The sequence below is a fragment of the Uranotaenia lowii genome, chromosome 2 (assembly GCF_029784155.1).
Source record: "Uranotaenia lowii strain MFRU-FL chromosome 2, ASM2978415v1, whole genome shotgun sequence".
NCBI classification, from domain to species: Eukaryota; Metazoa; Arthropoda; class Insecta; order Diptera; family Culicidae; genus Uranotaenia; species Uranotaenia lowii.
In genome coordinates, this window is record NC_073692.1 from 60,828,841 (window position 1) to 60,841,641 (window position 12,801).

The following is a 12,801-nucleotide window of genomic DNA, read 5'->3' on the forward strand; positions in this document are numbered from 1 at the left end:
AGGCGGATGCATTTCATGTGGAGCTGAATTGATTTTTGATGGTCGCAATCGTAATGTCCTACTTTTCACTTTTAAAAGATTTACGTTAGCATTGTATACTTTTGAAAAAAAAAATTATTTCCATAAATGCATTTCTCATCGTTTTTTTTTTTCAATTAAGCCGAAGTTCAGAAAATTGAAAAAGGTGAATTTTAGGTAAGTTCAAATCTAAAATTGCTCTATCCTTGCCTAAAGTGTTGTTATCAAGGTTTGAAAATTTGAAATGAATGTAACAGTTCTATTTGTTCAACTGTGTTGGTGTTGTTGGTGTTCACATTGAACAGCTGCAAAGTGTCAAAGGTGCAAAGCGAAGGGACAATTCATTCCATTATCTAAGACTAAAAATTGTACATTGAAAGACAATTTTCGATTCATTGCTATTATCTGAACACCAGCCAAAAACAATTTGAACAATTAAAATTGGAACCCGCAGTCATTACTTGTGGCTCGTTTTGTAATAATTTTGTTAAACTAAACACCTAAAAAACTTTAATGAGAAAAAAACTAAAACAATGACAAATGATAACAAAAATTATAAGATTCACAACAACCACGAAAATAAAAAAAGATAAAAATAACTCAATTGACAAAAGTGACAAAAATGACACAAATGACGAAAATGCAAAAATAACAAAAATTATCAAATTACAAAAATTACAAAAACTACAAAAATGACAAAAATAAACTTATTATGAAAAAATTACAAAAATTACAAAATTACAAAAATTAAAAAAATTACAAAAATGACCAAACTACAAAAATGATCAAAATGACAAAAATGACAGAAACGCAAAAATGTCAAAAATGATCCACAAATGACCCAAAAATGACAAACAAGACAAAAATGACAAAAATAAAATGACAAAAATGCTAAAATGACAGAAATGACCAAAATGACGAAAATAACTAAAATAAGAAAAATAAGAAAAACAACATACATTAAAAATATTAAAAATTCACAAAAATTAAAAAAAACTATGAAATTGATAAAAATGGCAAAATAACAAAAATGACAAAAACAATTAAATTGATAAAAATTACAGAAATGACAAAAATGATAAAAAATTACAAGAATGACAAAAAAATAACAAATATAACAAATATTAGAAATATAACAAATATGAAAAAAAATGTCAAATATAATAAAATCAATAAAAATAACAATAATGGCAAAAATGAAAAAATAACAAAAAAGACAAAAATGACAAACATGAAAAAAATGACGAAAAAAAAAACAAAAATTACAAAAATTAAAGTAATTTTTATCATTTTTACAATTTTCGTCATTTTTGCCACTTTTGTCATTCTTTGTCCTTTTTTTCATTATTGTCATTTTTGTTAATTTTTTTTAATTTTGTCATTTTTGTCAGTGGTGTCCTTTTTTCATTTATTTTCATTTTTGCCAAATTTTAATCATTTGCGTCATATTTATCACTTTTGCCTTTTTTGTCATTTTTGTCATTGTTATTTTTCTCAGTGATGTCATTTTTGACAATTTGATAATTTTTGTCATTTATGTCATTTTTGTTATCTGTGCCATTTATTTTATTTATTGTCATTTTTTCCAATATTTCAATTTTTGTCATGTTTGTCATTTTTGCCATTTTTGTTATTTTTTTTCCATTTTTTTCAAATGTTCCTCATTATTGTCAATTTTGCAATTTTTGTCATTTTTGTCATTTTTATCATTTATGTCATTTTTGTAGTGTTTGTAATTTTTGTAGTGTTTGTCATTTTTGTAATTTTTGTAATACTCATTTTTGTCATTTTATGTAATTTTCATCTTTTTTTTCAGTGGTGTCATTTTTATCATTTTGATTATTTTTGTGGTTTTTTTTTATTTATGTCATTTTTGCCAATTTTTTAATTCTTTATATTTTTTTTATTTTTTCATTTTTTAAGATTTGCCCGTTTTTTGCTCATCAGGTATCAGGTATCAGAATGGGGGTAGGCTTAATAGCGGCACGTTATCCAAACATACGGGAAAATTGTGCCTAGCCTTTTTTTATCCAAGATTTCATCATTTACCTGAGAAACCTGAAAAACCTATAAAAGGAAGAAATAAATTCAATCTATGTAAGATGGCATAAAGCCTTTCCACTAGGGATTATTAGCATTAAAGCTCTTTTCTACATTCGGTAAGGAATGATAGAATGTTTTTTAGGTTTAATTTCTTAAACTCAGATTCGCTTAAAGCGTAAGATCCCAGAGTACGAAAACGTAGTCTGGCAAATGAGGGACAGTTACATATAAGATGGAAGGGATCTTCCACATCTGATTCACAACTACCACATACTGGAGATTCAGCACGCTGAATGTTGTGCATGTGATAGTTGAGTTTACAATGACCGGAGAGTGCTCTGATCAAGATGCTGCAATGAGATTTATTTAAAGTTAATAAGTAACTCGATATGATTGGAGATGGTTTTTCTAAAAATAATTTAGTTTGACGACAGGTGTCCAACTCTTCCCAGTATCGTTCATGCTGGTTAGAGGACCAAGTTTGAATTTGGTTTCTGAACCAACATGGTGATATTGGGACAGCCGGCTCTGGTCCGTAAAATTCCTTTTCCGACCCAGCTCTAGCGAGTTCGTCGGCGCATTCGTTTCCAAAAATTCCCTTATGTCCGGGTACCCATAGAAGGTTTAATCCATTGCCTTCAGCAAGTTCTTCGATTGCTTTCCGGCATGCGATTACCAGTTTTGATCTAGAACTGGAAGCACTGAGTGATTTGATAGCTGCTTGGCTATCTGAACAGAAATAAATTGTTCTGAACATAATCTTCTTTTGAAGTGCAATTTGCACTCCATACATAATAGCATATAGCTCAGCCTGAAAGACTGTACAATATTTTCCTAGAGGTTGAGCATATTCTATGTTCAACTCGTGACAGTAAATTCCTGCACCTGCACGGCCGTTTGATAATGAACCGTCAGTATAGAATACAATATGAGAGGACATTTGGACCTCTACGAAACCTGATAACCATTCTTGAGGAGAAGGAAATTTGACTTTGAACCCCATGTAGGGAAAACTACTCGAGAGTGTTAAATCGTTTGGCGCTAGATTAAACTTGTTTAATCTAACTAATTCAGGCCACACATTTGTATGACTCGATGATCTTTCGATATTTCCTGACAGCCAGAGACCAACTGCCTGTAGACGAAAAGCACATGAGAAGGCTTCCTGTTTTAGGAACAAGTGTAGAGGTTTGATAGAAAACAGAGCCTCTAGTGCTGCAGTAGGAGTTGTAGTGAACGATCCGGACATCCCCAAAAGACACATTCTTTGAAGGTGATTTAGTTTAGTCCGAACTGTTGCAACTTCTCCTTTCTGCCACCACACTAGACACCCATAGGCCAGAATTGGTCTTACTATTGTGGAGTAAATCCAGTGAATATGTTTGGGTTTGAGTCCCCAGTTTTTTCCGATTGCACGTCGGCATTGTCCGAAGGCCATGCATGCTTTTTTGATTCTTAATTCGATGTGATCAGACCAGTTTAATTTGGAGTCAAGAATGACACCCAAATATTTAACTTGATCAGACACGGTGATTTCGGAACCATAAAACAGCAGAGGGCGCACCCCGCGGGTGATACGTTTTTTAGTAAATAATACAATATTAGTTTTTAGAGGATTAACTGACAGTTCTACATGAGAACACCATCGTTCAACAGAGCGCAGAGCTTGTTGCATTATATCGAATAATGTGCTTATGCACAAACCTCTTACCAGCAGAAGATAATCATCTGCGAATCCATAGGTTGGTATTCCACGGTCATTGAGTTTTCTCAACAAGCCGTCTGCAACTAGGTTCCACAAAAGAGGTGATAGTACACCTCCCTGTGGGCAACCACGTGTGCTAATTTTTGTAATTGAAGCCTGTCTTAAAGACGAATGAAGATTCCTGTTACTTAGCATTGCGCTAATCCAGTTAGTTATAACACTAGGCACTCCATGAAGTAGTGCCGCATCCATTAACGATGTAAACGAGACATTATCAAATGCTCCTTCTATGTCTAGAAATGCTCCTAGACATGATTCTTTCTGTGAAAAACTATTTTCAATATTATGTACTACGTTGTGCAGAAGAGTTAATGTTGATTTTCCTGTTTGGTATGCATGTTGTGTCGCATTAAGCGGATGTTGGACAAGGCATTCTTGCCTGATATGATGATCAATTAAACGTTCAAGTGCTTTTAATAGAAATGAACTTAGACTAATAGGACGAAAGCTTTTGGCTTCGTCGTATGATGATCGTCCCCCTTTAGGGATGAATTTCACGGCTATCTGCCGCCAAAGTTTAGGAATATATCCATGAGCAAAACTGCTTATCATTATTTTTCTTAATATGTGTTTGAAATGATCGAAACCTTTTTGAAGCAAAACTGGAAATAAACCGTCACTTCCAGGAGATTTGTATTGAGCAAAACCATCGATTGCCCATTTGATCGATTCTGTAGTAACTATTTTCCGAGAAAAATGCAAGGAATCTAGACTTCCAGAAAAGAACTCAGGCTCTATCGATGAATCTTGATCAACACATCCTGGAAAGTGAGTATTGAATAGACAACTTAATGTTTCTTCGTCGTTTGATGTATAATCACCACTAGGGGTTTTAAGGTATGAAACCTGATAATCTTTTGATTTGGCTAAGACTTTATTTAACCTACTTGCTTCGTGCAAGCCTGAAATGTTTGTGCAGTAGCTCTGCCAACTTGAGCGTTCGGCAGCTCTTGTTGCTTTCCGGTAAGCTCTGCGAGCCAACTTGAAAGCATCAAAACCTTCCGTGCGCCTTCGGTTCCAAGAGCGTCTGCAGTTTTTTCGTAATTTACTGAGATTTGAGTTCCACCATGGTGTACTGTTTTTGTTGAATTTCAACGTTCGTAAGGGACACGCTTCTTCATAAGAATTTAAAATAATTTCGGTGGTTTTTGCAACCACTTCATCCAACTCAGAAGGAGTAGTAATTTCAGGTGTATATCCATGAAATTTAGTAGCAAGATGCTCCAAATATAGGTCCCAATTAGTTGTTCTTGGGTTTCTGAATGTAATTGTTTCTAAAAACTCACCTGAGTGTTCAAAATAGATAAACCTGTGGTCAGAAATCGATTCTTCGTTAGGCACATGCCAATTTGAAATTTCCTGAGAAATTGTTCTAGAACAAAGTGTGATGTCAATCACCTCTTCTCTGTCACACCTAACAAAAGTTGGTTTATTTCCTACATTTAGAATTTCTAAATCAGTGCTGCTTAAATATTCCATAAAATTTAAGCCTCTCAGATTGATATCTGAGCTACCCCATACAAAATGAAGGGCATTGGCATCACAGCCAATTACAAGCGGTATATTTTGTGATTCACAGAATGAAATGACATTTTTTAAATCATCCGTAGGGGATGATTGTTCATATGGTGAGTATGCTGAACAGTAGACGTATTTTCTATCAGGCAGCGAAACCTGAACGACGCAAATATCTCTTTTTGTTAGATTGGGTATAAGTGTTGCATTTAAAGAATTGTTTATCAATATACATGCACGAGGCATTATTCGGGCATTAGTCATTCCAATTACACTGAACACAGTAAAGTTTGGTTTGAGCAAATTCCCTAAGTAAAAAGTTCCATTTCGGAAATAAGGTTCTTGGACCAAGGCAATTGATGCAGTTCCATTAAGGATTAAACGACATAAGTTCAGTGTAGCGGTTCTTTTGTGCTGCAGATTTATCTGTGCAACCTTAATAGAAAGCATTTCTATCAAAGAATTCCACACATATTTCCATCACACACAAGAACCTCTGCACCTTCATATCGACGCATGAAGCGGGGTATCCCATACAGGATGAAAATTTTAAAATCGTGTGTATAATCTGAATCCCACGAGTTGCCAGGAAAAATACGGCCCTTTGCACCAGTGCCTGGCTATAGTGCAGACCTTAACAACGTTCTGCTTAAGATAGGATTATTATACACCCTCCTACCCCCACTTTGGGGCCCGCAGGCACAGAACCACCTTGAAGCGGGTGTTTACAAAATTTAGGAGAATACAACTCGAGCATGTGCATTAATAGCAATAAGCACAATTGGTGAATCCTCCCTGAAGAAACTTGGCTTGAAACCAAGCCAAGGTTCCCCCCTCCCAATGTGATAGTCGCATTTGAAGAATGACTAACGCATATGGGAAGTACTGGATAAGTCGCCTTTTACGACGTGGACCAGTATCCCAGTGGTAGTATTCTATAAGCCGCCACCACACAGCCAAAAAAAATTTGCCCGTTTTTTGCTTTAATCATTTGTGTCATATTTATCGTTTTTGTCATTGCTGTCAGTTTTGTCAGTGATGTTATTTTTGTCAATTTGGTCATTTGTGCCATTTTTGTCATTTAAGTCATTTAAGTCATTTTTGTCATTTTTGTCATTTTTGTAATCTGTGACATTTTTTCAATGATTGTCATTTCATCAATTTTTGTCATTTTTTGGCATTTTTGAAATTTTTTAAAATTTTTCCTATTTTTTCAATTTTTCTATGTTTGTCATTTTTGGCAATTTTGGCATATGAGTCATAATCGTCAATTTTGCCATTTTTGTCAATTTTGTCATTTTTGTCATTTATTACAATGAAGTGATTTTCGCCTTTTACCTTTTTTGTAATTTTTATCGTTTCTGTAATTTTTGACATTTTTTTTTTCATTTTTTAAATTTCATTTTTTTTCAATTTTGCCATTTTTGGTCTTTTTTGTAAATTTTGACATTTGTGTCATTTTTTGCATTTTTTTCATTTTTGTAATTTTTCTCATTTTCTTTTCATTAAAGTCATTTCTGGCATTTTTTCAATTTTTCTCATTTTTTCAATCATGCAATTTTTCTAATTTTTTTTTTTCATTTGTGTTAATTTTGGCATATGTGTCATTTTTGCCATTTTTGTCATTTTTGTCCGTTTTTTTTTTCATTTTTAACATTCTAGGCGATTTAGTCATTTTAATCATTGTTTCATTTTAGTAATTTTTTAAATTTGGTTGTTTTTGTCATTATTATAATTTCTTGTCATTTTTGACATTTTTTTCATTTCTGTCATTTTCTGTTATTTGTGTCATTTTTGTCATTTGTGTCTTTTCTGGTCATTTTTGTCATTATTGCTATTTTTTTTAATTTTTTCATTCTAGCCGATTTTGTCCTATTTGTCATTTTTTCCATTTTCGCCTTTGTTGTCATTTTTGTAATTTTAGTCATTATTATCGTTTTTGTAATTATTTGTCATGATTGACATTTTTGTCATTTATGTGAATAATGTCATTTTTTAAAAAAAAATTTCAATTCATAATATTTTTGTCATTTTTGTAAATATTTGTAATTTTTTTAACTTTCGTCATTTTGTTTTCATTTTATTTTTTGTCATTTTTATAATTTTTGTCTTTTCGTAATTTTTGCCAATTTTTCAATTTTTATAATTTTATCAATTTATTTAATTTTGGCTTTTTTTTTTTTAATTTTTGTCATTTTTGCCGTTTTTGTCAATGTTGGCATTGTTGTCATTTTTTTTGCCATTTTTGTCATTTGGTTTATAATTTTCGTCTATTTTAGTTTCTTGGCTTCTTTGTCAATTTGGTCATTTTTGTCATTTGTATCATGTTTTCATTCTCGTCATTGATGTCATTTTTGCCATTTTTTCAATTACGTCACTTTTTTTCCTTTTTTTCATTTTTGTCATTTTTGCCATTTTTCAATATTTGTCATTTTTGCCATTTCTTCAATTGAGAAAGTGTGTTCATTTTTGTCATTATTGTAAATTTTGGTATTACTGTCATTTTTTTTGCTTTCTTTGTCATTTTCTTTGTAATTTTGGTATTTTTTTCGCTTTTGGTTTTTAATATTATTTTTGTTATTTCCATCACCTTAGCTATTTTTGTCATTCTCTGTTTGTTGTTGTGTGTTGTCTTTTTGTAATTTTTTTTTTAATTCTTGTGTATTTTTTTGTAATCAGCACTCTTGCCATTTAAGCGAATTTTGTCATATACGGCGTTTTCAATATTTAAGTAGCTTCTACACTTTTGCCAGTTTTTCCACTCCGTTGTGTTGTGAGCCTACATGGTTGAATGATTCAACTGAATCAAAGCAATCGAAAGGTTCCTTTTAATTCAAGCACGGTAAATGAAAAGTTCATATACCGGTATTTCGATAGCAACTTACTACCTTCTTCAGTGAGCGTTTTCGATTTGATTGAAGAAGGTAGTAAGTTGCTATCGAAATACCGGTATATGAACTTTTCATTTACCGTGGTTGAATTAAAAGGAATCTTTCGATTGCTTTGATTCAGCAGATTTTCCATTTTTTCATCTTCGTAAATTTGTTTCTTCATTGTAATTTCTATCACTTGTGTATTTTTTTTTTGTCAAGGATGCAAATCAACACTTACTCAAATAATCCTCGAATGGTTCCGTGTGTGGTGGCTTCATTGTGACTTTGGCCATTATCCTTGTTTGGTTTCTTACACTTACAATTTCTGACTTTTCAACTCACTTTATTTTTTACAAAATTTCGAATGACTTTTCGAATTGTTTTCTCACACCAATGAATGAAAGACCAACCTGTTTCCACTTAAGGATCGTCGCTAAAATATTTCACTCTAACGGATCTTCAAATATCATTTTTCTTCTCTTCTATGACCGGGCCCTATATGAGGAAGGTATCACTTTCACCTGCTTTGGGTCCGGGTGTACTCTTGAACGTAGGTAGCAGAACTATGTGAGAAATTACGGATAAAAAAAGGTAACGAGAAGAGTAGGACAACCGGGCTAACTAAAGTTGTCAACCGGGATAACTTGTCACGAGCTGCGCAGTTCCTTTTGCGGAGAACTTATACCTGAAGCTACGGATTGCCTCGAAGAGATGAAAGCACACTTTTAACACGCATTTTTGTCTTTATTCTTTCAGCTTTTTTTCCTGCTTCCATGCTTTTTCAATTGAATCGAAACCAAAACAGTTTTAATGGTCACTTTCTTTCATTCTCCAAATGGGGTAGTGTAAATAACTTCAATTTATTACTCTCAATCAATCAGTCCTGCACTCGTGCGGCGAAAAAAATTAACGAAAACAAAAGTGATGATCACTGGATGCAGTAAATTGCAGTTGCCATTCTTCATTAATTGTCTTGGAAGAGGAACAGATCGAGTGATGTCATCTGCGATCAAACGAATTACGGCTTTCGGGTTCAATGAATTTCACCCCCGCAGCCAGTTGACTCAAATGTGTGAAAAAATCGATGTGTTGAATTGAAAATAAAAATACAAAAATGTCATAAAATTTGAGAATTAAAAACCAATAATAGTTCCTTCTAATAATACGCTCGATTTCCCAGCGTACGCGTATTTTCAAGGTTGAGCTAATAATACCTTCGTTCGACTATACACATTTATACTAATAATTTTGCTCAGTGTTTTTCTTTTGCGTTTCCCATCTCATGGCATCATGCAAGGCGTTATTAAGTAGAAGGTGGTCTCACTTTGGCAAAAAATAGACAAAAGTTGGATGCGGTAGAGGGAGCGAAACGAAGCCGAAATTTTTACAGCTGTTAGGTGATTTACCTTTTTTTAAACACGGACTTTTGACCAATCGTTAGGATATTGCTCAGACAAAGATTTTGCCCTGATTTTTGCTTTTAGTACAAGGATTTTTCAGGCTTTCTCACAGACAAACACAAACTTATTTCCCAAATTTCTCTGATTTTTTATTCCAAACACCTGGCATCCCTGGACCTCCTTTTTCGTAAGCACAATGAGACCACCATATTTTACCTATCATGGCCTCATACTGCACATCCCACAAACGATTCTCACACGGATAAGATTCAACTGTTGTTCGGTTGTTTATTGAACCGGCACGCGATGTTTATTTTCAACTGCTCACATTAGCAATATTCGAGGATCTATAAAATTACAATGTGGTTCGCTGCGTGCTTCAATTTGATCAACGTTTTCTTCATAATTTTTCTAATCAAAAGTGTCCGTTGAAACTTCCCAATAATGATGTTGTCACACGCTTAATGTGAGTCATTCTCGACAAAGAAAAAACTCATCGTTGTGACATTTCCTCTCGATAAAAACAGGCCAAAAATTAATTGCATTAATCCCTAGAACCTAGAGCTAGACAGAGAGTAATAACGCTGTGCGCATCACTAATCGCGTGGACGCATCGAGCTGTCACGCGCTTGATTTTTGGTGCGTTCCGAGATTCACCAATCATAACCTACATAAGTGAAGCAGTGGAGCGTCCTGGAGCCAGGGCGGTCGCAAGTCGGTATGACAAATTTCGGATGATAAATTTAGATCTCGACGGCCATTGAACAACAACAGTATGTGTTTATGTATGAAGACGGGTGCAGCGTCAACAATCGTTTCGGATAGACCTCATCCCACATCTATAACAGATTCGAATGTCGAACATAAACATTTGAGTTGTGCCGCCCAGCTAGCTGGCTACCTGGTGCGGCAAATCACGTGTAGTTCCGTTTCCGATGTTTGTTGGAACCCCCCACCGGGGATGATTTATTTCGGGAATTTGTAGTAAGATCATGACAGATCCCATCGATTCGCTGGTGGCTGGGAAGCACTAATGGCCATTTGATAACTTTCTGGTTCAATATAGATCATTTGAACCCACACTCAAAAAACAGTAGAAGTATCGACCTACATTAAGAAAAATGAAACTATGAGTAAAAATATTTTGTCTATCAATTTGAAAATGTATCAACTTTTAAGGAAGATGCAAACTTCTAAACCAATGGTCAGCAACCTGAGACTTTTTATATGCAGTGCTGCGACTCTTTAAAGCCACATTCAAAATTATTAAAATGTTTAAAAATTGATGGAATTCGCAAACAATTATGTTCGTAAGCATTTTCATACAAGCGTGAGTTCTAGTTTTCACAATTTTCGTGAAAATGAAAAGCATTTCACGGGAAAATCGCAAAAATATCGTGCACAAATAGAGAACTTTAAATAATATTTCGCCGAATCAGTTGGCAAAAATTGAAGGAATAAGCATTGAAGCGGTTCAAAATGCGATTGAAGTAAGGAGAGGGAATCAGCTTCATGAACAACAAAAAAAATCTAGGCGGTAATCGGGTCCTGTGGACAAAACTTTGGACCGAAAAGTCATGCGTGCTTACGCCGCCAAGCCAGTAACAACAGCCTCAGTTCGGAATGTGGCCAAAAAAGAGTGATCCTCTTGCACAGTGGTTCAAAATAAAAAAAAAGTTGGTAAAAAATATTCAAAAGCTTTTTTTGTATGCGGAAAGTTGGAAAAATAAGAAATTGATTTTTTTTCAATGTATGTTATTATTGACCTTCATACTGAAAAATTGAATATTTTTCAATTAGGTATACATGCATATTTAAAATTGAGTATAGAATTCGAAATTCCTCTAGTTTAGTTACTTGAATATTAAAACTGATGTTTACCACAAATTCAATGGTTTATAATTTACCACAGCGATCGGCAGCGCAAGCTATATTTTTGCTTCCGAAAAATAAACAGAGTAAATCGGACTTTCTTATCGTCAAATTTAAGGCAGAGGAATGAAACTTTAATTCATGATACTGCGAATATTTTTCACCTCAAGATTGTAAAATAGATTATGATAAATCACTTCGTTAAATATATTTATGAATTTTTAAAGATATAGAAGCCTTTTTCAATTGTTCGAAGTTAAAAATAAAAAAAAAATTGTGTTTAAGTCGTCGTTCTTGTTTGTTCCATAGAAAGTGTTTAAAAAGTCTTAGAAAATATCTAGTTACATCAAAACGTTCCTTGAATATTTGAGATTCGAATCCTGGGAGACTTGAAAATTTGACTATTTGTCTTGATTTAAATTTTATCAATATTCACATAAATAACCAATCGATTGGTTAAGGAAAAAAAATTATGAAAAACCAGTGATTTATGCTTCTTTAGAACATAATTTATCAGAATCCCTTTAACACTTGAGATTAAGTGTCAGCCTTTCCCGTTGTCATATTCAGCTCAAATTTGGCATTTTGCCTTACGATGATTCCCTTAAATCCTTTTAGTCTTTATTTTTTGGCAAGTATTTCGATGTTTAAGTAGATATTTATTAAGTCAAATTTGATAAAATAAATAAAAATATCCCAAATTGTGATTTTTGGTATAAACTGAATCGCAAATAGCTTTTCACAGAATGATACAAACAACATACTTTGTTGAGCAAAGTTTAAATGCACAAAAATCCGCATCTTTTGATGGCATCGGCATTAAAAAAAATGTCACACTAGGTACACATTTAGTTGAATGGAATAGAAAATTTATGGACACAATTTTTTTAAAGAAAATAGCTTCCTGGTGTTGAATTGTGGTACAAATTTGGTTATTTTTTTAATTTTCACGTAAAGTTTTTAATCCAAACAAAATTTGAAAAAATTTAAAATATATAAGTTTTGTGAAAATTTTAGGACCCAGAATCTTTTCAAAATCAAATCTTTGAAAGCACGACTTTTTTCAAAAATTGCGTTTGCGGAACCTCTGAACATGTTTTTTTAGATGGCCCCATACAAAAGTTTGTTCTACACACCCGAATCTATCATTTGGAGGTTGAGTCCCTAGATTCCCAAACATTATGCAGTATTTTTTTTTCCCGGAATTGGTATCAGTTCAATACTCAAAAGACACGATGGCTTGATACAAATCCTACATAGTCCAGATAGTGACGCAGGAGATGAATCCGCCAAATTTTCCTTGATTGAAACCGAA

The 12,801-nt window shown here is 33.4% G+C and overlaps 1 protein-coding gene across 7 annotated transcripts in view; it reads right to left on the reverse strand.

The window, feature by feature from the left end:
- Positions 1-12,801, reverse strand: part of LOC129746968 (paxillin-like) — a 254,444-nt gene that overhangs the window by 117,002 nt on the left and 124,641 nt on the right. Inside the window, exon 2 of one of the 7 annotated variants that reach the window (XM_055740945.1) lies at positions 8,453-8,777. The exons of the other annotated variants lie outside the window; for them this stretch is intronic. Within the exon in view, the coding sequence (XP_055596920.1) occupies positions 8,453-8,507 (55 nt within the window). The 5' untranslated portion in view covers positions 8,508-8,777. The remainder of the gene's footprint in view (positions 1-8,452; positions 8,778-12,801) is intronic. 7 annotated transcript variants of the gene reach the window in all.